At 45.9% G+C, this 26,321-nt stretch overlaps 1 protein-coding gene across 1 annotated transcript in view; it reads left to right on the top strand.

Moving 5' to 3' along the window:
• Positions 1-26,321, top strand: part of LOC141144314 (integrin beta-1-A-like) — a 98,037-nt gene that overhangs the window by 47,693 nt on the left and 24,023 nt on the right. Inside the window, exons 11-12 of the mRNA XM_073629869.1 lie at positions 201-403; positions 17,823-18,061. Of these exons, the coding sequence (XP_073485970.1) occupies positions 201-403; positions 17,823-18,061 (442 nt within the window). The remainder of the gene's footprint in view (positions 1-200; positions 404-17,822; positions 18,062-26,321) is intronic.

Raw genomic sequence — 26,321 nt, forward strand, 5'->3', positions numbered from 1 at the left:
ACTCCCCTAATGACACTTACAGGGGCTTCAGAGGAACAAAGCTTGCCTCAACCTCCATGCCCCTCTGCACAGTGGCCAGCTGAACAGTGCCACCTACAGCGGAGAGGACAAACTGAACCTGCCTACAACAGTGTGGTATTTGTACAATTTTGCATTGTTTGGAAACATGGCATAAGCTGAAATATATGTTTTTCTTTTAGGTTGAATTTGAGATCACTATAACTGCTCACAAGTGCCCCAAAAAGGACCAAACAGAGTCCATTAAAATTAAACCATTGGGATTTAATGACGAAGTTGAGATTCTTCTAAAATTTATCTGTGAATGTGATTGTCAACAGTTTGGAACACCTGATAGCCCAAAATGTCATTTTGGCAATGGTACATTTGAATGTGGAGCCTGCAGGTACTTGTTTTTGGCTGTTCTTTATCTACGTGATATAACTTTGTTGATCCACACACAATAATATATATTTTATATTCATATGTGTTATGTGCGCTTTGGGGGAGGCAGTATCAGACTCTGTGTTTGCTGATTACCAAGTATTTGCCTTCATACTTGTCTGGGCACTGCAAGATTTTACCTCCTTCACGACCAGGCCATTTTTTGCTGTTCGGCACTGTGCTAATTTAACTGGTAATTACGTGGTCATGCAATGCTGTACCCAAATAAAATGTATAATTTATTTTACACAAATAGAGTAGAGCTTTCTTTTGATTGTATTTGATCAGCAGGTCCCAGCCATGAATCATTGGCCAGGACTTGCTGATATGCTCCTGCTGTGTACAATCACAGCGGGAGCTGGGCGGCGGGCACGCACATGCGCGCCAAACCCGGAGGTAGGCAGTGATCTATGGGTATGTTGCTTTGCCTACAGCCGCCGCTTGCCCGCAGTACATTGCAGGCAGGCAGTCAGCAAGTGGTTAAAATGATTAAAGAACATACAAAATACTTGTTGGACTTCCAAAAGTCCAGTGTGATTCCTCTAGTGGGATGACAATGCAGTGCCTTTGGTGCACTGCAATCCCAAGCAATGTTGTCAGTCCTGCCGATCTCTAACCTGGATTACAGAACACCTCCCCCATAAGACACACAGAATGGGGCTTTCCCATGTATTGCCATTAGGTTATCATAGAGCTGGCCAGGGACCAGATGGTCCCTGGCCAGCTCTATGGTCCTGGGAGGCCGGAAGCGATGTCATGATGTCACTTTCAGTCCGGTTATAGTTCTGAAAAGCATGAGATCAATATTTTTTTTGTTTAATCCCATGCTTTCCATGGAAGACGTTGGGCACCTACATCCTTGTTTGCCCTCTCCTCTGCTTCTCCCTGTCAGCACTGGGGTCACGTTAGCTAAATGCGGGAGAGAAATTGAGGGAGAAGAAATGGTGTAATACTAGTCAGTACCTGTGTGCAAATGTGTATTTGCTTTGTAAGAACATATTGCCTCCAATGCTGGGTGGCCCACGTGTGTGGATACTGCTGTATTACATTTAGTTTAGTTTTTTACATTTTAGAATTGGGTGACTCAAGAATGACAGGGAAGAAATGCTGCCAAAGCTGAACACCTTGGCTTTTAATTTTATTAATATACTTTGCATACTGTTGTCCTATACATTGCTTTATAAAAATGTCAGTAGGCTCGAGAGGGCAAAAAATACAAAAAAAAATTATTTTCTATCAGCTTGGCTTTACTTCTTAGTACCAGGAAGCATTTCTTTATCTTAATTTCCTGATTTCCATAGCAGCCTTACTTCTCCACTTGAAATAGCTTTTTGTGGTTTCCCTAAGGCACGCTGACAACTGAGGGAGTAATTTTGAGGGTTTTTTGATGTACTGAAGCTGTATGCTGTCCACAGACAGCTTTACTGTCACTGGAAAGTTTTAAAGCCTTTTGGCAATAGTTGTATTATGCAGGACACTTTAATTCACTTTAAGATCTCTAATTATTTTAAAGTGTCATTAAACACATCATTAAAAACTAGTGAAAAAAATAGTCCAAATGTGGTAAATAAGCTCTGTGTCAACATCCGCACCATCCGCCACCATTGATTGAATGATCCAGTGACAATCACCTCCACTATAGGCAAAATGGTCGCTTACCAAATAGCACGGACCTTCTGTCACGGAAGGTCAGTAATGCTCCTGGCTCTAGACCCAGCGCAACTCTGTTTATGAACTTGTTATTTGGGACTGTGCTATATCTCACAGTGGAGTTTGCAGCTGTTTTTTTGTTTTATCATTAAAAAACTGTCAGTGCATGCTATATTACATTCTGTTCACACTCACTCAGTCACTACGGGATTCATTTCTATCTTCTGCAAAAAAAACTGGTTCATCTTTTGACAGCTGATAAATTGTAAAACTGGCAATACACATATAGATTTATTTATGTTTAGCCCGCAAGGTGAACAGAAAAAAAATCTAACATTCCTCCGTCTATCTATGCTACATAGTGCGGATAGATGAATCTCCCACAAAGAATATTTGTATTTTGACAGCTGACTTTGTCAACTGTCAAAATACCCAAACAGTTCCTGCATCTGAATAGATGCAAGTGCTGTTCGGCCACCAATTTTTTGCTCTGCCTTCTTCCTCTCTATGTGTATGGCCAGCTTTAGTACCTGGGAATATCATTTTAAAGATATGATGGGTAAAATGCATTTAAAGCAAAGCATACAGTATATGCAGATGTAGCACACACCTGGATAGGTGCTAGGGTTAGATAGATAGAATTAGTATGTATTTTAATAGGTGAATTTAGTTACTACACTGTAGTCAGTGTGGTTGTGATTGTTAGGTAAAAGCATAGTTTGCTCACTGTACTCAGCACAGCTGCATTCTGCTAGATACATCTGCTCAGTGTGTTCAGTTGCTGCTAGTCTGATAGCTCCCTCTGCATCCGGAGAGCTTGAGAGGTTTCTGGATGATGGGTGTGGAGCTATACAGATGGCAGCATAAATATTGATACAGTCCTGGCCAATCCCAGTGAAGCAGGCTCTGATGACATGCTGGGAGACTGTATATATTCTGTGAGCACACTGGGCTTTAGATCTTTTCCTGGAGAGAATTAGTCCAGACTGGAGGGCATGCTGCCCTCCCAGGCAATGCTGCTATGTCTGCTGCCATGAGGCCTCAGGTGGGCGGTCTGATGGTCTGGATGTTGATACTCTGGAGCTAGAGAAAGCTGACTGAGGGGGGCTGTCTACTGAAGATCTGGTCTAGTATCACCGGAGTAAGGCGTCGCTTGGAAGTTGGAAGGAGGCAACCAGCTGTCATTGGGCCTTGTGTGAGTACAGATGCTTCTAAGAGAACTTGGGGACCTTTGTGCTTTTGCCACCCTTCTGGTGCTAGAGAGTCAGCTGTGGGTCTTGTTAAAGGGGACACCAACTGGAAGAGCTTTGTCCATCTAATCTTCTCCTGAAATTGATTCTGCTCCTGTCACTCTAAAAAAGGAGTTTACAGTTAACTACAACTACTACTACCTTAAAGCGGAAGTCTACTGTTTGCTACAAACACAGACTTTAATATAGCTTGTTCTGAAGAATACCTAAGTCCTCAAGTGTACATAGTTCTTGGTTTTGGAATATCCCACCTAATTCCCTCAACCCTATCCAAGTTCTCCAAAAATAAGAAATAAACACCCCTAGACTGAGCATTGAAGAAATTCATGAATGAGCCTGTGTGCACGCCTGCAGGGCAAAGCTTGTGGGAAAGACCTGGACAGTATTCTTGCAGCTCCTACGTTAGTAGTGCTACACATATATATGTGTGTAAGTACATATGTTAATTTTTTTGGGGTGCAGAGCTAAACTCTACAGTAGGGATGAGCCGAACACCCCCCCGGTTCGGTTCGCACCAGAACCTGCTAACAGACTGAAAGTTTGCGCAAACTTTAGAACCCCATTAAAGTTTATGGGACTCAAACGTTTAAAATCAAAAGTGCTAATTTTAAAAGCTAATATGCATGGTATTGTCCTAAAAAGGGTTTAGGGACCCGGGTCCTGCCCCAGGGGACATGTATCAATGCAAAAAAAAGTTTTAAAAACGGCCATTTTTTCGGGAGCAGTGATTTTAATGATGCTTAAAGTGAAAAAAAAGTGAAATATTCCTATAAATATCGTACCTGGGGGGTGTCTATAGTATGCCTGTAAAGTGGCGTGTGTTTCCCACACTTAGAACAGTCCCTGCACAAAATTACATAGTTACATAGTTACATAGTTACATAGTAGGTGAGGCTGAAAAAAGATACAGGTCCAACCTATGTGTGTGATTATGTGTCAGTATTGCATTATATATCCCTGTATGTTGCGGACATTCAGGTGCTTATCTAATAGTTTCTTGAAGCTATCAATGCTCCCCGCTGAGACCACCGCCTGTGGAAGGGAATTCCACATCCTTGCCGCTCTTACAGTAAAGAACCCTCTACGTAGTTTAAGGTTAAACCTCTTTTCTTCTAATTTTAATGAGTGGCCACGAGTCTTGTTAAACTCTCTTCTGCGAAAAAGTTTTATCCCTATTGTGGGGTCACCAGTACGGTATTTGTAAATTGAAATCATATCCCCTCTCAAGCGTCTCTTCTCCAGAGAGAATAAGTTCAGTGCTCGCAACCTTTCCTCATAACTAAGATCCTCCAGACCCTTTATTAGCTTTGTTGCCCTTCTTTGTACTCGCTCCATTTCCAGTACATGCTTCCTGAGGACTGGTGCCCAGAACTGGACAGCCTACTCCAGGTACGGCCGGACCAGAGCCTTGTAGAGTGGGAGAATTATCGTTTTATCTCTGGAGTTACTCCCCCTTTTAATGCATGCCAATATTCTGTTTGCTTTGTTAGCAGCAGCTTGGCATTGCATGCCATTGCTGAGCCTATCATCTACTAGGACCCCCAGGTCCTTTTCCATCCTAGATTCCCCCAGAGGTTCTCCCCCCAGTGTATAGATTGAATTCATATTTTTGCCACCCAAATGCATTATTTTACATTTTTCTACATTGAACCTCATTTGCCATGTAGTCGCCCGCCCCATTAATTTGTTCAGGTCTTTTTGCAAGGTTTCCACATCCTGTGGAGAAGTTATTGCCCTGCTTAGCTTAGTATCATCTGCAAATACAGAGATTGAACTGTTTATCCCATCCTCCAGATCGTTTATGAACAAATTAAATAGGATTGGTCCCAGCACAGAACCCTGGGGAACCCCACTACCCACCCCTGACCATTCTGAGTACTCCCCATTTATCACCACCCTCTGAACTCGCCCTTGTAGCCAGTTTTCAATCCATGTATTCACCCTATGGTCCATGCCAACGGACCTTATTTTGTACAGTAAAAGTTTATGGAGAACTGTGTCAAATGCTTTTGCAAAATCCAGATACACCACGTCTATGGGCCTTCCTTTATCTAGATGGCAACTCACCTCCTCATAGAAGGTTAATAGATTGGTTTGGCAAGAACGATTCTTCATGAATCCATGCTGATTACTGCTAATGATACCGTTCTTATTACTAAAATCTTGTATATAGTCCCTTAGCATCCCCTCCAAGAGTTTACATACTATTGATGTTAGGCTAACTGGTCTCTAATTCCCAGGGATGTATTTTGGGCCCTTTTTAAATATTGGTGCTACATTGGCTTTTCTCCAATCAGCTGGTATCATTCCAGTCAGTAGACTATCTGTAAAAATTAGGAACAACGGTCTGGCAATCACTTGACTGAGTTCCCTAAGTACCCTCGGATGCAAGCCATCTGGTCCCGGTGATTTATTAATGTTAAGTTTCTCAAGTCTAATTTTAATTCTGTCCTCTGTTAACCATGGAGGTGCTTCCTGTGTTGTGTCATGAGGATAAGCACTGCAGTTTTGGTTACTGAAGCCCCCCTATTCACTCGTGAAGACTGAGGAGAAGAATAAATTCAATACCTTCGCCATCTCCCCATCCTTTGTAACCAGATGTCCTTCCTCATTCTTTATGGGGCCAATATGGCCTGTCCTCCCTTTTTTACTGTTTACATACTTAAAGAATTTCTTGGGATTTTTTTTGCTCTCCTCCGCTATGTGTCTTTCATGTTCTATCTTAGCTGTCCTAATTGCACCCTTACATTTCTTGTTGCATTCTTTATAAAGTCTGAATGCTGAGGATGATCCCTCAACCTTGTATTTTTTGAAGGCCTTCTCCTTTGCTTTTAATGCATTTTTACATTGGAGTTAAGCCATCCAGGACTTTTGTTCGCTCTTTTAAATTTATTACCCAATGGGATACATTGGCTAATGCCCTTATTTAATATGCTCTTAAACCAAACCCATCTCTCCTCCGTATTCTTTGTTCCTAATATTTTATCCCAATTTATGCCTTTTAGCAAGGTTTGTAGTTTAGGGAAGTTGGCTCTTTTGAAATTTAGTGTCTTTGTATTCCCTTTATGTTTCCTATTTGTGTGATTTATACTGAAACTAATTGACCTGTGATCGCTGTTACCTAAATTGCCCCGTATTTCCACATCCGTGATCAGGTCTGTATTGTTGGTAATCAGTAGATCCAGTAATGTTTTATTTCTAGTTGGTGCGTCTACCATCTGACCCATAAAATTGTCCTGCAAGACATTAAGGAACTGGCGAGCCTTATATGAATGCGCGGTTCCCTCCGCCCAGCCTATGTCTGGATAATTAAAATCCCCCATTATGATAACACTTCCCATCCTTGCTGCTAATCCAATTTGTGATAGGAGATCCGTCTCCACTTCCTCCCTCAGGTTAGGGGGCCTATAGCATACTCCCAGTATTATTTTCCCCTTAGCTTCATCCCTTTGGAGCTCTACCCATAAGGATTCTACCTCCTCTCTAGCTCCCTCAGTGATGTCATCTCTCACATTCACTTGTACATTATTCTTGATATATAGGCATACCCCTCCCCCATTTTTTACCCTCTCTATCCTTGCGGTATAGGTTAAACCCTTGAATGTTTGCCAGCCAATAATGAGAGCTGTTGAACCAGGTTTCTGAAATTCGCACAAAATCCAAATCCTCCTCGTACAACAGTATCTCTAGTTTACCCATCTTGTCCACCATGCTCCTGGCATTGGTGAACATGCCACATAGTTTAGACCGGTCGCATATTGTCCTCGTATTGGGTGTTTCGAGATTGCAACTAGGACTTGCTACTATACTCACCTTGTGTTTTTGTGCTTTGGTTAACCTACCACTAATGCCCCCAATACTACCCTCTGGAATATCTTCCGCGCTGGCTATCTCTGTCTCTGGACCCTCCCCCCCATTGCCTAGTTTAAAAACCCCTCTAACTTTTTGGCCATCTTCATTCCCAGCAGATCTGCACCCTCCTCATTTAGGTGCAGTCCGTCCCTTCTATAGTATCGGTTACCGACTGAGAAGTTGGCCCAGTCCTCCAGGAACCCAAACCCCTCCTTACTACACCAGCTCTTCAGCCACTTGTTTACTTCCCTAATCTCCCTCTGCCTTTCTGGTGTGGCTCGATGTACCGGTAGTATTCCTGAGAATACTACCTTGGAGGTCCTTTTCCTCAATTTAGCTCCTAAGTCCCTAAAATCGTTCTTTAGGACACTCCATCTGCCTCTGACTTTGTCATTGGTGCCAACGTGCACCATGACAGCCGGGTCTTCCCCAGCCCCTCACAGTAATCTGTCCACAAGATCCGTGATGTGCCGAACCCGAGCGCCCGGTAGACAACATACTGTTCGGCGCTTCAGGTCTTGGTTACAGATTGCCCTCTCTGTCCTTCTAAGAATTGAGTCCCCTACCACCAGAATCTGTCTTTCCTTTCCCTTTGATGCCCCCCCACTCTCACTGGAGGAGTTCTTCCCCCGGCAGCTAGGAGAGTCCCTCAGCTCCAGCAGTGCTGGTCCCTGACTGGTTTCACCAATGTCACTCAATGGAGCGTACTTATTGGGATGCTCCAGTCCTGGAATTGGGATGCTCCAGTCCTTTACATTTTTAAAGGAATAAAAGTCATTTAAAACTGCTTGTGGCTTTAATGTAATGTCGGGTCCCGGCAATATGGATGAAAATCAGTTAGACAAACAGCATGGGTACCCCCCCCAGTCCATTACCAGGCCCTTTGGGTCTTGTATGGATATTAGGGGGAACCCCGCACCCAGATGAAAAAAAGGCCCCCAGGCCCTATATACTCTGAACAGCAGTATACAGGTGGCGTAAACAAGATAGAGACTGTAGGTTTGTTGTTAAGTAGAATCTGTTTGTAATTTTGAACTGGAACATTTTTAAAGTGTAGCTCCAGCCAAAAAATCTATTTTTAAGCTTTTTGGAAAAACATAGGGAAGGGTTATCACCCCTGTAACATTTGTTTTGCTGTCTGTGCACCTCTTCAGAAGATTTCACCTCACTTTTTGTCCCAATGACAAATGTTTTTTGAAAATTTGGGGTTTTTAGTGAAACAGGGATTGGCGATAAAGCATCAGTGGAGAGGAGACACGTTTTTCCTATATTAACTCTTACAGGAGAGAATTTCCCTTCCTAGGGGTAGATTTCATCTCACTTTCTGTTGTTTCCTTTCGTTTGCAAGTAGGAGTCGTTTCTAAGTTGGATGTTTGAAAGTAGGGGCCTGCCCTATATACTCTGCAGAAATTGGGGCCTTAGGTGTTGTTGGTGTTGCCACAACACTGTAAGCCCTCACAGTTACTCTTGGTGGGTGCAGGAATGGGCCCTGCTGTGAAATATTAGATCAAGAATTGTGATTACATGCCATTGTTGAACAGGGGCAGAAAAATTGGGCCTTTGGTGGTGGTGGTGGTGCTGGTGCCACAACACTGTAAGTCCTCACTCGCTCTTGGTGGGCTCAGAAATGGGCCCTGCTATGAAATATTAGATCAAGAATTGTAATTACATGCCCCTGTTGAACAGGGGCTGAAAAATTGGGCCTTTGGTGGTGGTGGTGGTGCTGGTGCCACAACACTGTAAGTCCTCACTCGCTCTTGGTGAGCACAGAAACGGGCCCTGCTGTGAAATATTAGATCAAGAATTGTAATTACATGCCCCTGTTGAACAAGGGCTGAAAAATTGGGCCTTAGGCACTGGTGCTGGTGCCACAACACTGCAACCCCTCACAGATACTCTAGTTGGAACGCAGAAACGAGCCCTGCTGCAAAGTATTGCATCAAAAATTGTAATTACACGCCCCTGTTAAACAGGGGCTGAAAAATTGGGCCTTAGGCACTGGTGGTGGCGCCCAGAACCAAAAATGTTCTTACAAGCTATCAGCGTGATCATTGAGGAGGAAGAGGATAATTACTCAGGATAGTCACTCAGCATCAGCATAGGCAGTCTTTGAAGGGATCTGAGATTTCAAAAAAAATTATTTGGTTGCATCAGCATCAGGTGCTTGGTAGCTGGTGGTGATCCAAGACTGATTCATTTTTATGAAGGTCAGTTGATCGACCGAGTCTTTTGGCCTTTGGTGGTGGTGGTGCTGGTGCCACAACACTGTAAGTCCTCACAGTTACTCTTGGTGGGCGCTGGAATGGGACCTCCTGTCAAATATTATATCAAAAATTGTAATTACATGCGCCTGTTGAACAGGGGCAGAAAAATTGGGCCTTTGGTGGTGGTGGTGGTGTTGCCACAACACTGTAAGCCCTCACAGTTACTCTTGGTGGGCGCAGGAATGGGCCCTGCTGTGAAATATTAGATCAAGAATTGTAATTACATGTCCCTGTTGAACAGGGGCAGAAAAATTGGGCCTTGGGCACTGGTGCTGGTGCCACAACACTGCAACCCCTCACAGATACTCTAGTTGGAGCGCAGGAATGAGCCCTGCTGCAAAGTATTGCAACAAAAATTGTAATTACACGCCCCTGTTAAACAGGGGCTGAAAAATTGGGCCTTAAGCACTGGTGCTGGTGCCACAACACTGCAACCCCTCACAGATACTCTAGTTAAGCGCAACAACGAACCCTCCTGCAAAATATTGCATCAAAAATTGTAATTACACGCCCCTGTTAAACAGGGGCTGAAAAATTGGGCCTTAGGCACTGGTGCTGGTGCCACAACACTGCAACCCCTCACAGATACTCTAGTTGAGCGCAGCAACGAACCCTCCTGCAAAATATTGCATCAAAAATTGTAATTACATGCCCCTGTTAAACAGAGGCTGACAAAATTGGGCCTTAGCCACTGGTGGCGGCGCCCAGAGCCAAAAATGTTCTTACAAGCTATCAGCATGATCATTGAGGAGGAAGAGGATAATCACTCAGCATAACAGGATAGTCACCCAGCATCAGCATAGGCAGTCTTGAAGGGATCTGATATTTAAAAAAAAAATATTCTCTCACATCAACATCAGTTGCCTCGTAGCTGGTGGTGATCTAAGACTGATTCATTTTTATGAAGGTCAGTCAATCGACTGAGTCGGTGGACAGGCGCACCCTGTGATCGGTTACAAAGCTTCCAGCAGCACTGAATGTGCGTTCCGAAAGAATGCTGGATGCAGGACAGGCCAGTAACTCAATTGCATACTGGGCAAGCTCTGGCCAGTGATCCATCCTCAAGACCCAGTAACCCAGAGGATTTTCGGTGGGAAAGGTGTCCAAGTAAGATCTTGCCCCTAGGTATTCCTGCACCACGTAAAACAGACGCTGGTGATGGTTGCTGGAACCGATCATACCTTGGGGCTGTGGACTAAAATTTGTCTGAACGCATCGGTCAGACGGCCACCTTCTCCACCGCTCCTTCTTTGACTGACCGAAGCCTCAGCAACACGTTGTCCAGGATCAGGAGTTTGTAACCTCCCAGTCACTGGGAACGCGTTGCACAGACCTTTCTGCAAGGCTTCCTGAAGATGTTTCATCCTCTGCTCCCTCTGCGACGGCAAGATAAGGTCCGCAACCTTACCCTTGTAACGTGGATCAAGGAGGGTTGCCAGCCAGTATTGATCCCTCTCCTTGATACCACGAATAGGAGGATCCTTCCGCAGGCTTTGCAGGATCAGAGAGGCCATGCAGCGTAGGTTTGCTGAGGCATTCGGTCTGGAGTCCTCTGGGTCACTAAGGACAACATAATCCGCAGCCACCTCCTCCCAGCGACGTACAATTCCATGGGTTTCTTGGGACTGTAAATGATCCCTTGAAGACTGCTGCTGATGCTGAGTGCCAGGCTCCACCTCCATGCTGACACAATCCTCCTCCTCTTCCTGTGTGATCGGCGGGCACGCAGGAACACTGTCTGGATAAAGGGGGCCTTGAGAGGTAAGGAAGTCCTCCTCTTCCTCCCTCTGTTCTGCCTCAAGTGCCCTGTCCATTATTCCATGCAGCGTGTGCTCCAACATGTGAACAAGAGGTACAGTGTCACTGATGCATGCACTGTCACTGCTCACCATCCTCGTGGCCTCCTCAAATGGTGACAGGAGAGTGCATGCATCCCTAATCATAGCCCACTGGCGTGGGGAAAAAAAAACAAGGTCCCCTGACCCTGTCCTGGTGCCATAGTCGCATAGGTACTCATTGGAGGCCCTCTGCTGCGTGTGCAGCCGCTGCAGCATGGGCAACGTTGAGTTCAACCTGGTGGGCATGTCACAGATTAGGCGGTTCTTGGGCAGGTTAAAATCCTTTTGAAGGTCAGCCAGCTGAGCACTGGCATTATATGACCTGCGGAAATGCACACAGACTTTCCTGGCCTGCCTTAGGACATCCTGTAAGCCCAGGTATCTGCCCAAGAACCGCTGCACCACCAAGTTAAGGACGTGAGCCAAACAGGGCACATAGGTCAGTTGTCCCTGTCGGAGGGCGGAGAGGAGGTTGGTGCCATTGTCGCAAACCACCATACCTGCCTTAAGCTGGCGTGGCGTCAACCACCTCTGAACCTGCCCCTGCAGAGCTGACAGAATCTCTGCCCCAGTGTGGCTCCTGTCCCCCAAGCACACCAGCTCAAGCACCGCATGGCATCTTTTTGCCTGCGTGCTTGCATAGCCCCTTGAACGCCTACGGAGCACCGCTGGTTCCGAGGACAAATCAGCACAGGAAGAGGCCATGGAGGAAGAAGAAGAGGAGGGGGTGGAGGAGAGAGGTGTGGCAGAATCACCAGTAGTAGAATTTTGGTGGCGTGGTGGCGGAACAACCTCCAGCACTACTGCACCCTGTCCTGCATCCTTCCCAGCTGCCAGAAGAGTCACCTGGTGTGAGGTGAAAGATAGGTAACGTCCCTGTCCATGCCTGCTGGACCATAAGGCAGCGGTAATATGCACCTTTCCGCTGACCGCCCTGTCCAGCGAGGCCAAGACATTGCCTTCCACATGCCGGTAGAGAGCCGGAATCGCCTTCCGTGAGAAAAAGTGGCATTTGGGAACCTGCCACTGGGGAACATTCCACAAACTCATGGAAGGGGGCAGAATCTACCAACTGAAAAGGCAGCAGTTGAAGTGCTAGCATTTTAGCCAAGCTAGCATTCAACTGCTGGGTATGTGGATGGCTGGGAGTGAACTTCTTTCGCCGGTGGAGCAGCTGGGGCAGGGAAATTTGCCTGGTACAATCTGACGTTGGTGTACCGATAGCAGATTGCCCCCAAGTACTTGGCTGTGACACGCCTAATTTCACACCTTCATTCCTCTCAGTGCAGGTCTCAGAGAGGACTGAAGGTATAGTGGGGTTGGAGATCCCAGCTGATGAGGAGCAAGGAGAGGTCCTCCTTGTTCTTTGCTATGGGTCTTTTAGGTACGCTTGCCAACGAACTGCATGGCAGGTCGACATATGTCTGGTCAAGCATGTGGTGCCCAAGCGGGTGATGTTTTGGCCATGCGAGATACGCTTGAGACATATGTTGCAAATAGCAGCAGTGGGATCTGATGCACTTGTCTCAAAAAAGGCCCACACCAAAGAACTTTTGGAATAACGCGCAGAGACAGCAGCGCCCTGCACATGCGGAGCTCTGCAGTGTGATGCAGTCGGTGTGCTGCCTTTAAGCTGGCCCCTGGAGGGCATCCTGCCTCGTTGGTGATGTGCCTCCTCCTCCTCCTCTCTCCTATCAGGCACCCACGTGGAGTCAGTGACCTCATCATCCCCTCCCTCCTCATCACTGGAGCAACCTGGCAGTATGCTGCAGCTGGGGGAACATGACTGCCAGATTGCTGTCCTTCTTGGGCACCCCCTCTCACTGGGCTCACGTTACTGCCTTCCTCTAGCTGGGTACCATCATCAGAGCCTTCAAAACTATGGGCATCCTCCTGGAGCATGTACCCAACACTGTGGTCAAACAGTTCGGGGGACTTCTCAGGAGAACATGGTGGGGCTAGGGAAGGAGTAACTGATGCCATTGAGCCGAGGGAAGAGGCCGCGTTGGCAGCAGCTTTGCCAGACAAAGTACCCTGAGCTTGGGTGAGAGAGGATGAGGAGGATGAGAACAGCTTGGTCATCCACTCTACCAAGTCTTCCGCATGTTGCGGCGCAACAAGGCCAGCTGCCGAAAAAAAGGACAAGCAGGTCCCACAGCCACGTTCTGATGAGGATGCACCATCTCCACGATCAGCACTGTTGCCTCTAGACACAGAGTCTGCTTGCCCTCTTTTATTGGCTTGTGACTGTCTGCCTCTCCTTGTTGGCCTTCCAGACATACTAATGGCCTGCAATGAGATATAGCTGCACAAAGCTGGGATGTATATATATACTGATACTGCAGCTAGCAGAATCAACTGCCTGCTGTAGTATGAGAACACCAGCAATTGTCTTCAGGTAGCTTTAGGTGCACACTGTGCAGAGGACACAGTACACTAACTGTAAATACTGTAGCTGCCTGCCTGTGGTATTAATAGGAGCAGAAGAACACCACCAATTGTCTTCAGGTAGCTTTAGGTGCACACTGTGCAGAGGACACAGTACACTAACTGTAAATTCTGTAGCTGCCTGCCTGTGGTATTAATAGGAGCAGAACAGCAGCAATTGTCTTCAGGTAGCTTTAGGTGCACACTGTGCAGAGGACGCAGTACACTAACTTTAAATACTGTAGCTGCCTGCCTGTGGTATTAATAGGATCAGAAGAACACCACCAATTTTTTTCAGGTAGCTTTAGGTGCACACTGTGAAGAGGACACAGTACACTAACTGTAAATACTGTAGCTACCTGCCTGTGGTATTAATAGGATCAGAAGAACACCACCAATTTTATTCAGGTAGCTTTAGGTGCACACTGTGCAGAGGACACAGTACACTAACTGTAAATACTGTAGCTGCCTGCCTGTGGTATTAATAGGAGCAGAAGAACACCACCAATTGTCTTCAGGTAGCTTTAGGTGCACACTGTGCAGAGGACACAGTACACTAACTGTAAATACTGTAGCTGCCGGCCTGTGGTATTAATAGGAGCAGAACAGCAGCAATTGTCTTCAGGTAGCTTTAGGTGCACACTATGCAGAGGATGCAGTACACTATCTGTAAATACTGTAGCTGCCTGCCTGTGGTATTAATAGGATCAGAAGAACACCACCAATTTTTTTCAGGTAGCTTTAGGTGCACACTGTGCAGAGGACACAGTACACTAACTGTAAATTCTGTAGCTGCCTGCCTGTGGTATTAATAGGAGCAGAACAGCAGCAATTGTCTTCAGGTAGCTTTAGGTGCACACTGTGCAGAGGACGCAGTACACTAACTTTAAATACTGTAGCTGCCTGCCTGTGGTATTAATAGGATCAGAAGAACACCACCAATTTTTTTCAGGTAGCTTTAGGTGCACACTGTGCAGAGGACACTGTACACTATCTGTAAATACTGTAGCTACCTGCCTGTGGTATTAATAGGATCAGAAGAACACCACCAATTTTATTCAGGTAGCTTTAGGTGCACACTGTGCAGAGGACACAGTACACTAACTGTAAATACTGTAGCTGCCTGCCTGTGGTATTAATAGGAGCAGAAGAACACCACCAATTGTCTTCAGGTAGCTTTAGGTGCACACTGTTCAGAGGACACAGTACACTAACTGTAAATACTGTAGCTGCCGGCCTGTGGTATTAATAGGAGCAGAACAGCAGCAATTGTCTTCAGGTAGCTTTAGGTGCACACTATGCAGAGGATGCAGTACACTATCTGTAAATACTGTAGCTGCCTGCCTGTGGTATTAATAGGATCAGAAGAACACCACCAATTTTATTCAGGTAGCTTTAGGTGCACACTGTGCAGAGGACACAGTACACTAACTGTAAATTCTGTAGCTGCCTGCCTGTGGTATTAATAGGAGCAGAACAGCAGCAATTGTCTTCAGGTAGCTTTAGGTGCACACTGTGCAGAGGACGCAGTACACTAACTTTAAATACTGTAGCTGCCTGCCTGTGGTATTAATAGGATCAGAAGAACACCACCAATTTTTTTCAGGTAGCTTTAGGTGCACACTGTGCAGAGGACACTGTACACTAACTGTAAATACTGTAGCTGCCTGCCTGTGGTATTAATAGGAGCAGAACAACAGCAATTGTGTTCGGGTAGCTTTAGGTGCACACTGAACAGAGGATGCAGTACACTATCTGTAAATACTGTAGCTGCCGGCCTGTGGTATTAATAGGAGCAGAACAGCAGCAATTGTCTTCAGGTAGCTTTAGGTGCACACTATGCAGAGGATGCAGTACACTATCTGTAAATACTGTAGCTGCCTGCCTGTGGTATTAATAGGATCAGAAGAACACCACCAATATTATTCAGGTAGCTTTAGGTGCACACTTTGCAGAGCACACAGTACACTAACTGTAAATACTGTAGCTGCCTGTCTGTGGTATTAATAGGATCAGAAGAACACCACCAATTGTCTTCAGGTAGCTTTAGGCGCACACTGTGCAGAGGACGCACTACAATAACTGTAAATACTGCAGCTGCCTGCGGTACCAATAGGATCAGAAGAACACCACCAATTTTCTTCAGGTAGCTTTAGGTGCACACTGTGCAGAGGACGCACTACACTAACTTGTAAATACTGCAGCTGCCTGCGGTACTAATAGGATCAGAAGAACACCACCAATTTTCTTCAGGTAGCTTTAGGTGCACACTGTGCAGAGGGCGCAGTACACTAACTTGTAAATACTGCAGCTGCCTGCGGTACTAATAGGATCAGAAGAACACCACCAATTTTCTTCAGGTAGCTTTAGGTGCACACTGTGCAGAGGACGCAGTACACTAACTTGTAAATACTGCAGCTGCCTGCGGTACTAATAGGATCAGAAGAACACCAACAATTTTCTTCAGGTAACTTTAGGTGCACATTGTGCAGAGGACGCACTACACTAACGTGTAAATACTGCAGCTGCCTGCGGTACTAATAGGATCAGAAGAACAACAGCAATTGTCTTCAGGTAGCTTTAGGTGCACACTGTGCAGAGGACGCACTACAATAACTGTAAATACTGCAGCTGCCTGCAGTACCAATAGGATCAGAAGAACACCAACAATTTTCTTCAGGTAGCTTTAGGTGCACACTGTGCAGAGGACGCACTACACTAACTTGTAAATACTGCAGCTGCCTGCGGTACTAATAGGATCAGAAGAACACCACCAATTTTCTTCAGGTAGCTTTAGGTGCACACTGTGCAGAGGACGCAGTACACTAACTTGTAAATACTGCAGCTGCCTGCGGTACTAATAGGATCAGAAGAACAACAGCAATTGTCTTCAGGTAGCTTTAGGTGCACACTGTGCAGAGGACGCACTACAATAACTGTAAATACTGCAGCTGCCTGCGGTACCAATAGGATCAGAAGAACACCACCAATTTTCTTCAGGTAGCTTTAGGTGCACACTGTGCAGTGCATGCACTACACTAACTGTAAATACTGTAGCTAATAGGACTAATAGGATCAGAAGACCACCAATTTTCTTCAGGTAGCTTTAGGTGCACACTGTGCAGAGGTCGCACTACACTAACTTGTAAATACTGCAGCTGCCTGAGGTACTAATAGGATCAGAAGAACACCACCAATTTTCTTCAGGTAGCTTTAGGTGCACACTGTGCAGAGGACGCACTACACTAACTTGTAAATACTGCAGCTGCCTGCGGTACTAATAGGTTCAGAAGAACACCACCAATTTTCTTCAGGTAGCTTTAGGTGCACACTGTGCAGAGGATGCACTACACTAACTGTAAATACTGTAGCTAATAGGACTAATAGGATCAGAAGAACACCAGCAATTTTCTTCAGGTAGCTGTAAATACTGTAAAAACAGCTGCCTGCCTGTCAGTAGGAAGAGAATAACAGGAAAGGATCTAGCTAAACTAAATACAGTGTATATATATATATATATATATATATATATATATATATATATACACACACAACACCTAGGATGCATATATATACACAATACACTGTAAGTGCAGCTAACTGACTTGCCTGCCTACTCTATCTAACTTAAATCCAATCACACTGTCTCTCTCTCTCTCTCAACACCGAAAACACTACACAGGGCCGACGTGCAGGCGGCCTTATATAGTGTGGGGCATGTACTAAACCCCCTGAGATATAATTGGCCAAAGCCACCCTGGCTTTGGCCAATTACGGCTCTCTGTACAGACGGCGCTGTGATTGGCCAAGCATGCGGGTCATAGTGCATGCTTGGCCAATCACCAGCCAGCAATGCAATACAATGCCGCAGTGAATTATGGGCCGTGATGCGCCACTCGAATTTGGCGCGAACGGCCCATATCGTTTGTAATTCGCCAAACGGTCGAACATGCGATGTTCGAATCGAACATGGGTTTGACTCGAACTCGAAGCTCATCCCTACTCTACAGGCTCTGCAGGCTTTAGGTTATGGAGGTATAAATAGATTATCTTATTTTTGGTATATGTTGACTTTTAACACTGGGTTCTTTTGTTCTCAGATGCAATGAGGGTCGTATTGGAAAAGAGTGCGAATGCAGCACACAGCAAGTCAGCAGTGAAGACATGGATGCTCAGTGTAGAAAGGAGAACAGCTCTGAGATCTGCAGTAACAGTGGAGATTGTATCTGTGGCCAGTGTGTGTGTAATAAGAGGGAAAATCCTAAGGAGGTCTACTCTGGAAAATACTGTGACTGCGACAATTTCAAGTGTGACCGATTCAATGGACTGATTTGCGGAGGTGATTTCAACACTAACCCTAGGAAAAACAACCCTAGATGCTCAAAGCGCTATTAAACCCAAAATTAAGAATGTAAAATGTAGTTTACTGCAGCTTACCTAAACTTAAAAGTGGTACTGAAATTTTCTTTTTTAATTTTTTCTTTTTTTTCCCTTTATTTTCACTTGGTGATGTAGCACATAATTTACTTCTGTCTCAGGGTGTCTCCCCTCTGGTTGGAGGAGCAGTAGAGATGGCACAGCAGCATTGTCAATCTGGGGAGAGGGTAGTGTTAGATGCACTCAGGGCCGCTCATAAGGCAGTACAGCCAGCTCTCCTTTACTGGGCCCAGGCCTCATCAGTTCAAAAGGGAGGCCTGGGCACCTGCCAAACAGGAGGGCAAGAAGTACTGCCTTATTGCTGACATTTGTGACTTAAGGGCAGTGCTGCTGGATTCTACTTTTCTTTTCTTTCTCCAGCTGTACTGCAGGGGGATCTGTGTCCCCTTCTCCCTGCTGTCTGGGACCCCTGTGTGCCCCTTTCCCTCCGCAGTGCTGCAGTTTTCACTCCTCTTCTCTCCCTCTGCTGCTGCTGAGGGCACACAGGTGGGTCATTTCAGGTGAGCGACGGGCTCACCATCCTGAATGAACACAACACCCTGAATGAACAGTGGAGGTGCAGATATTGCCTCTGTGCTGCAAATTCACTTGAATGGGTCTTGTTCGATGGGGGTATTATTTCTGCCATGACTGCAAAGCATAGCATTGTGGGCGATGCATTTTAGCAAAACTATAATTTTATGTTTTTGAAGGAGGGGGTCTCTGTTAGGTAGGCTATATGGGGCCCTGCGATTTCTATCAGCAGCCCTTAATGCACTAGCAGATATTGAAGAACCTGAATAAAAAAAAAGTCAAAGTCCAGTTAACACTTTATTAAGCAGTTGTAGCAAAAGTTTTTTTTTTTTTCTACTGGGGATTGCCTTTAAACTTCAGGTTGTACTACCGCATACAGGAGGATTGGACACTTGCAAAAAAAAACATTGTTGGCAACCCAGGATAACCCATCCTACTACCAGGATGTCCCTGTTTTTAGCTGGTGTCCCAGGAGGATGTATAACTTTTCTTTAGCGCCACTGTGCTAGACTATGCTGCTTTTGCTAGCACTTTTTTTTCATGTTAAATCAAAACTCTTCTCTACATTGCTGATGTAGATTTGTTTCTTCAGTTGCAGCCATCTAACGCAGTTGGCCTTAGCCTGCCTTTTGGAGAACTGCACCTGAACTCCCTGGATTGGGCATTGCAGGGATAGCCACCAAGTGTAAAGTATATTTAAATAGTGCCACACAGTAATTATTTATAATATTGTGACAAATAACCGCAATAATAACATACTCAACTGTACAGTGATGCTCCCAAAAAAACAATCCAAAAAAAAATTGCTTTTGACAATGTCCATTAACCAATGTCCATACTGCTTCAGCCCCGGAAGATTTGGCTGCTGAATGACCAGGCCATTTTTTGCGATTCGGCACTGCGTCGCTTTAACTGACAAGTGCGCAGTCGTGCGGCACTGCACCTGAACATAATTGACGTTCTTTTTTTTCCCACAAATAGAGCTTTCTTTTGGTGGTATTTAATCATCTCTGCGGTTTTTATTTTTTACGCTATAAACAAAAAAAGAGCGACAATTTTGAAAAAAACACAATATTTTGTACTTTTTGCTGTAATAAATATCCCCATTCTTTTTTTAAAAAAGCACATTTTCCCAAGGCGTCTTTCAGGACAGCACCTGAGAGATAGCGACTCCACCCACCGGAAACAGGAAACACCTTCTTCCTCCAAACTTTAAAGGGAGGTGCCTCCTTACCATACCTCAGTTTTTGTGTTTCCTCCGGCCTGGAGGGAACATCTTTTGGAAGGGGAGTCAGGGTCTCTCAGGTGCTCCTGGGAGATGGGGCTTCCTTTCTTTTTTCCTCCTTCAGGAGACCCGCTGTCCTCCCGGCCTACCCAAGCCTTTGCAGCGGTAGCAATCGGGCTCCTCTTCCCCTCCTGGTGCTCGGTGAGAGCCGTAGACCCGGTGATCCGCGCGGTCGTAGGAGCGGCGGTGCGCGTGTGCCGCCACCAAGTTTTTGGCTGGCAGACGCGCCGGAAGTGACAAGGCGGGTCACCAGGTCAGCAGAAGCATCATTTCCGGCGTGGATGCAAGGGGGGAGGAGGGAGGACAGGAACTGGCGCCTACTTCCGCTTCCAGTCCGGTGCAGATCACTATGGGAGTCCGGAAGCGGCATATGAAGCCACAGGTGAAGAGCTGCACACCAGAGATGGAGGACTCAGCGTCTGCAGCGGTGGGGACAGGCACAGGCGCCAGTAAAGCTCAGGTAGGAGCAGCAGTTTAAGTCTGCCTTTCTTCCTTTTCCTGGGTTTGGTCTATTTTCTTTTTTCTCTACCCCCTAGTGGCAAGGGGCCTGTCTGGGCACTAGAGGCTGACTGGTTTCTTCTTAGTGCACCTGTGGGTGATTCTTGTGTAGCTTAGACCGGGTCTCACTAAAAGGTCCCCTGTTTTTTTTCCCTTTTTTGTTTTTTCTCTCACAGGCTAAAAGCTCTGACCCAAAAAAGAGATGTCCTTCTTGCAGGGCTAAAATGGGAGAAAATTGGAAAAAAATCTTATGCAGTACATGCATCACTTCTTTAGTTAAGGAGGAATCAGCTTCGGTTTGTGATGACCTGGTTGCCTCTGTAAAGAAGGAGCTATACGCCACGATTCAGACTTTTCGTGACTCTTTAGTCAATCCAGCTGCTAGTCAGCCATCCACTTCTGAGGCCTCCCAGGGTTCTATTTCATTCACCATGGTAGAAGCTTTACCTGAAGGCCCCTCTATCAGGGAAGAGCAGTCCCCTACTCCTTCTGTTAAAGATTCGGAGGAGGAGGGTGAGGAAGCGGAGGTGGCTCCTTCCAAATTTAAGCTTTACCTAGAGGAGGTAGCCGGACTCCTTAAGGCTATCCATGTTACACTTGGCTTAAGTGAGGAAAAAGAAGGAGTTATCTCTTCATGACCACATGTATGCAGGGTTAAATGAGCCTAAGGGGCGAACATTTCCGGTTCATTCAGTCATTTCTGACGCCATTACTAAAGAATGGCAAGATCCAGAGAAAAAGCCCTTTTTTTCCAGAGCCCACAAAAGGCGCTTCCCTTTTGAGGAGGACCCTTCTGCGGTGTGGAAAAAGGTGCCCAGGTTGGATGCGGCCTTTTCACAGGTCTCAAGATCCACAGACCTGTCTTTTGAAGACATGGGGGTTCTGAGGGATCCAATGGACAAACGCATGGATCTTTTGCTCAAGAGATCATGGCAATCAATCATGAGCAATTTAAAACCAGCAATGGCCACAACTTGTGTAGCCAGGAACCTGGAATACTGGGTGAACCAACTTAGATCTCATATAGTGGCGGATTCCCCCAAGTAGGAGATCTTAGATTCCTTTCCTACCCTGATCTCTGCGGTTGCTTATATTGCAGATGCTTCGGCTGAAGCTATCAAAATGTCAGCTAGGTCTGCAGCTTTAGCAAATGCTGCGAGAAGAGCTTTATGGCTAAAAACCTGGCCAGGTGATACAGCTTCAAAGAGTAAACTTTGTGGTATTCCCTTTTCAGGTGACCTTCTTTGGCCCTGATCTAGATAATATCCTAGACAGAACTGCCAATAAGAAGAAGTCCTTCCCGGTCAAAAAGAAAAAGCAGACCCCAAAACGTCTTTTTTCGACCTCAAAAAACTCAACAGCAGCAGCAGGAAAATAAGTTTCAGGGCTCCTTCACTGGCCGAAAACTCACAATGACTCATCTCTGCGGGTCGGCGGAAGATTACGAAAGTTTCTTCCGCAGTGGTCAGGGATAACTTCAAATCAGTTTATTCTGACCACTCTCTTGCAGGGTTATACTCTCGAGTTTTCCAGAAGCCCCCCAAGAAGGTTTCTGATAACAAATGCTCCTCGAGATCCAATAAGGGCCCTGGCCATGAAGTCCTCTCTGGAGGAACTGATGCAACAGGGTGTAGTAATCCCAGTGCCACCAGAAGAATGGCACGAGGGCTTCTATTCGCATGTCTTCCTGGTAAAAAAACCAACAGGAAGATTTAGTTTAATTCTCAATTTAAAGCCACTAAACAGAGCCATCAAATACAGAAGGTTCAAGATGGACTCAATTTTCACCGCCAGAAATCTTCTGACTCCAGGTTGTTTCATGGCGTCAGTGGATCTAAAAGATGCATACCTGCATATTCCAATCTCATCCCAGTCCCAGAGGTTTCTCAGGTTGGCGGTAAGGTTGGAAGGCAGAATTCAGCATCTGCAATTCAGAGCCCTACCCTTCGGGCTATCATCCGCACCCCGAATTTTCACCAAGGTAATGGCAGAGGCCCTAGCTCCGCTGCGTCTTTAGGGAATCGCAGTAATTCCTTACTTAGACGATCTGCTATTTTTCGCCCCCTCAAGAGAGGAATTGAGGAGCAATTTAAGCAGAGCATGCAGCCATCTGGAGTCTCTAGGTTGGATCCTAAATCTCCAAAAATCTTCCCTGGAACCATCTCAGGAGATTCGGTTTCTAGGGTATATAATAAATTCGGTAAGCCAAAGAATTTTTCTTCCTTCGGAGAAGAAAGGAAAAATCCAGGATACAGTGTCTTTCTTGCAGACCAACCAGCAGCTGACGGTAAGATTGGTCATGTCAGCTCTGGGTGTTCTGACTTCGTCAATGCCAGCTGTTCAGTGGGCAAGACTACACATTAGACATCTGCAGGCCTTCCTTCTGAGATCTTGGGATCACAATTTGGAATCCCTAGAATCAGAGGTAAAAGTTCCAACCCAAGTGAAGAGGTCACTATGGTGGTGGAAAAGGCAGGCTATCCTATTGGAGGGTTTAGTCTGGGCCTTTCCAATCGGAAAAAGGCTGACAACCGATGCCAGTTCCTGGGGTTGGGGAGCCCACCTAGAAAAGGGTTTCACTCAGGGAAACTGGTCCAGGAAAGAGGCGACAAAGTCCTCAAACTGGAGAGAGCTCAAGGCGATCGACTTGGCTCTGAAGTCATTTGCTCAGGGGCTCCAGGCCCAGCATGTTCAAATACTAACAGACAATGCCACGGCCGTGGCTTATATAAACAGGCAGGGAGGTACAAGGAGCAAATCGCTGCAGGTACTAGCCATGAGCATTCTCCGATGGGCAGAAGGACACTTGCTGTCTTTATCAGAAGTCCGTCTAAAGGGATCCCTGAACGGGGTGGCGGATTTCCTGAGCAGAAACCCCATTCAGGAAGCAGAATGGTCGCTGAACCCAGAGGTTTTCGCCATGATTGCCGAAAAGTGGGGGCTGCCAGAGGTGGACCTGTTCGCCTCAAAAGAAAATGCCTTGGTTCCGCAATTTTTTTCCCTAAACAATCACGACGGATCACTAGGAACAGATGCCTTGGCGTATCCATGGAGATTCCATCTTTGCTACGCTTTCCCCCCATTCCAGTTAATTCCCTTAGCATTAAGGAAAATTCAAAAGGAAATGGTACCGGTTATCCTAATCATGCCCTTTTGGCCAAGAAGGGCCTGGTTTTCAACCGTTCTGAGAATGGCGGTCAGGCCTTATTGGCATCTGCCCCTCAGGCACGATTTACTATTTCAGGGTCCAGTAAATCACCCAGAGGTAGCCACTTTGGCGCTCACAGCCTGGTATCTGAAGAGCAGCTCTTAAGGAGCAAGGGTTTTTCCAACCGGTTAATCTCAACACTATTATCAAGTAGGAAAAGGGTGACTAGAAATATCTATTCCAAGGTCTGGAAGGTTTATAATACATGGTGTAATTCATCTGCCCAGGACCCAGGGAGTCGTGTTACCATTCTGGAATTTTTACAAGTTGGTGCTGACAAGGGACTAGCAGTTAATACCTTGAAGGTGCAGGTGGCTGCGCTAGCAGTGTTCCTACAAAGATCTGTGGCCTTAGATCCGTTGGTAACCAGATTTTTCAGATCCCTTACGAGATCCAGACCAGCACCACTTAAGTTGATTCCCAAATGGGATCTGTCGATAGTCCTTCAGTCTCTAACAAAGAGTCCCTTTGAACCCTTGGAAGAAGCGCCACTCAGATATCTCACTTTTAAGTCTGTGTTTCTGATTGCCATGGTCTCTGCACGCAGGATCAGTGAGCTTAATGCTTTATCAGTTAAGGAACCCTATTTGTCTATCTTCCCAGACAGGGTTATACTTAGAACAGATCAGAAATTCTTACCAAAGGTAGCTTCAGTACAGAATCGTGTTCAAGACATTGTACTTCCGACCTTCTGCCCCAACCCAGCAGGGGAGGAGGAGACTTGTTTTCACATGTTGGATGTTAGAAGAGTTTTGTTATGTTACTTGGAAAGGACAAAGCTCTTTAGATGTTCAGATTCTCTGTTTGTGCTATTTTCGGGCAACAGGAAAGGTTGCCAAGGCTTCTAAAATTTCTTTAGCAAGGTGGCTGAAACTAGCCATTTCAGAGGCTTATTCGCATGCAGGTGTGTCTCCATCAGCAGGAATTTCTTCACACTCAACAAGAGCATTAGCGGCCACTTGGGCAGAGAGAGCTGGTGCCACCCCTGAACAAATTTGCAAGGCGGCAACATGGTCGAGTTTTCACACATTCGTGAAACATTACAGGCTGGACCTCGCATCTGCTAATGATCAGGCATTTGGCAGAAAGGTCCTGCAAGCTGTTGTCCCGTCCTAAGGGGGTAAGTCTCTGTTATCCTCTCAGGTGCTGTCCTGAAAGACGCCTTCGGAAAAACCAAGTTAGACTTACCGGTAACTTGTTTTCCAGAAGTCTTTCAGGACAGCAACATCCCGCCCTATTGTATTGTATATACTATGCTGTGACTAACGTATGTGTTTATGTGTTCCAGCCGGGGCTGGAGGTCTTCTCTATTACAACTGAGGTATGGTAGGGAGGCGCCTCCCTTTAAAGTTTGGAGGAAGAAGGTGTTTCCTGTTTCCGGTGGGTGGAGTCGCTATTTCTCAGGTGCTGTCCTGAAAGACTTCTGGAAAACAAGTTACCGGTAAGTCTAACTTGGTTTTTTTCTCAGTTTAGGCCAATATGTATTCTTCTACATATTTTTGGTAATAAAAATCACAATAAGCATATATTGATTGGTTTGCGCACAAGTTATAGCGTCTAAAAAATAGGGGATAGATTTATAGCATATTTATTATTTTTTTTTACTAGTAATGGCGGCGATCTGCGATATTTATCGGGACTGCAACATTATGGCCGACACATCGGACACTTTTGACACATTTTGGTGACTATTGGCATTTATACAGCGATCAGTGCTATAAAAATGCACTGATTACTGTGAAAATGTCACTGGCAGGGAAGGGGTTAACACTAGGGGGCGATCAAGGGGTTAACTGTGTTCCCTCACTGTGTTCTAACTGAAGGGGGGATGGGACTGTCTAGGGGAGATGACAGATCGCTGTTCATACTTTGTATGAACACACGATCAGTCTCTTCTCCCCTCAGAGAACTGGGATCTGTGTGTTTACACACACAGATCCCGGTTCTCTGTGTGTGTCACGAGCGATCACAGGAGCCCGGCGGTCACACTCGCATAGTTTCTGGGGGCGCGCAGCCCCTAGTGGCCACAGGGCGAAGCGACGTAACATAATGTTGTTTCACCCAGTCGTGCCATTCTGCCACAGTAAAACTGCGGCGGCTGGTCGGCAAGTGGTTAAACTCTCTTCACTATATCATTATGCTTTGAGCACTGGTTGAAATCATTTGGTGGAAGGGGGATTATGGTGTGGGGTTGTTTTTCAGGGGTTGGGGTTGGGCTTGGCCCCTTAGAAGGGAACTCTTAAGGCGTCAGTTTTCATGCTCCCAACTTTGTGGGAACAGTTTGGGGATGGTCCCTTAAGGTTCCAACATGACTGAGCACCAGTGCACAAAGCAAGGTCCATAAAGACATGGATGATCAAATTTGGGCTGCAGCAACTTCACTGACCTGCACAGAGTCCTGACCTCTACTCAATAGAACACCTTTGGGATGAATTAGAGCGGAGACTGCAAGCTAGGCCTTCTCGTCCACATCAGTGCCTGACCTCACAAATACACTTCTGGAAGAATGGTCAAACATTCCCATAGACAAGCTTCTAAACCTTGTGGACAGCCTTCCCAGAGGAGTTGAAGCTGTGATAGCTGCACAGGGTGGGCCAACTCAACATTTAACCCTACGGACTATGCCATTAAAGTTCATGTGCGTGTAAAGGCAGGCAT

Source organism: Aquarana catesbeiana, linkage group LG05, assembly GCF_042186555.1.
Source record: "Aquarana catesbeiana isolate 2022-GZ linkage group LG05, ASM4218655v1, whole genome shotgun sequence".
NCBI classification, from domain to species: Eukaryota; Metazoa; Chordata; class Amphibia; order Anura; family Ranidae; genus Aquarana; species Aquarana catesbeiana.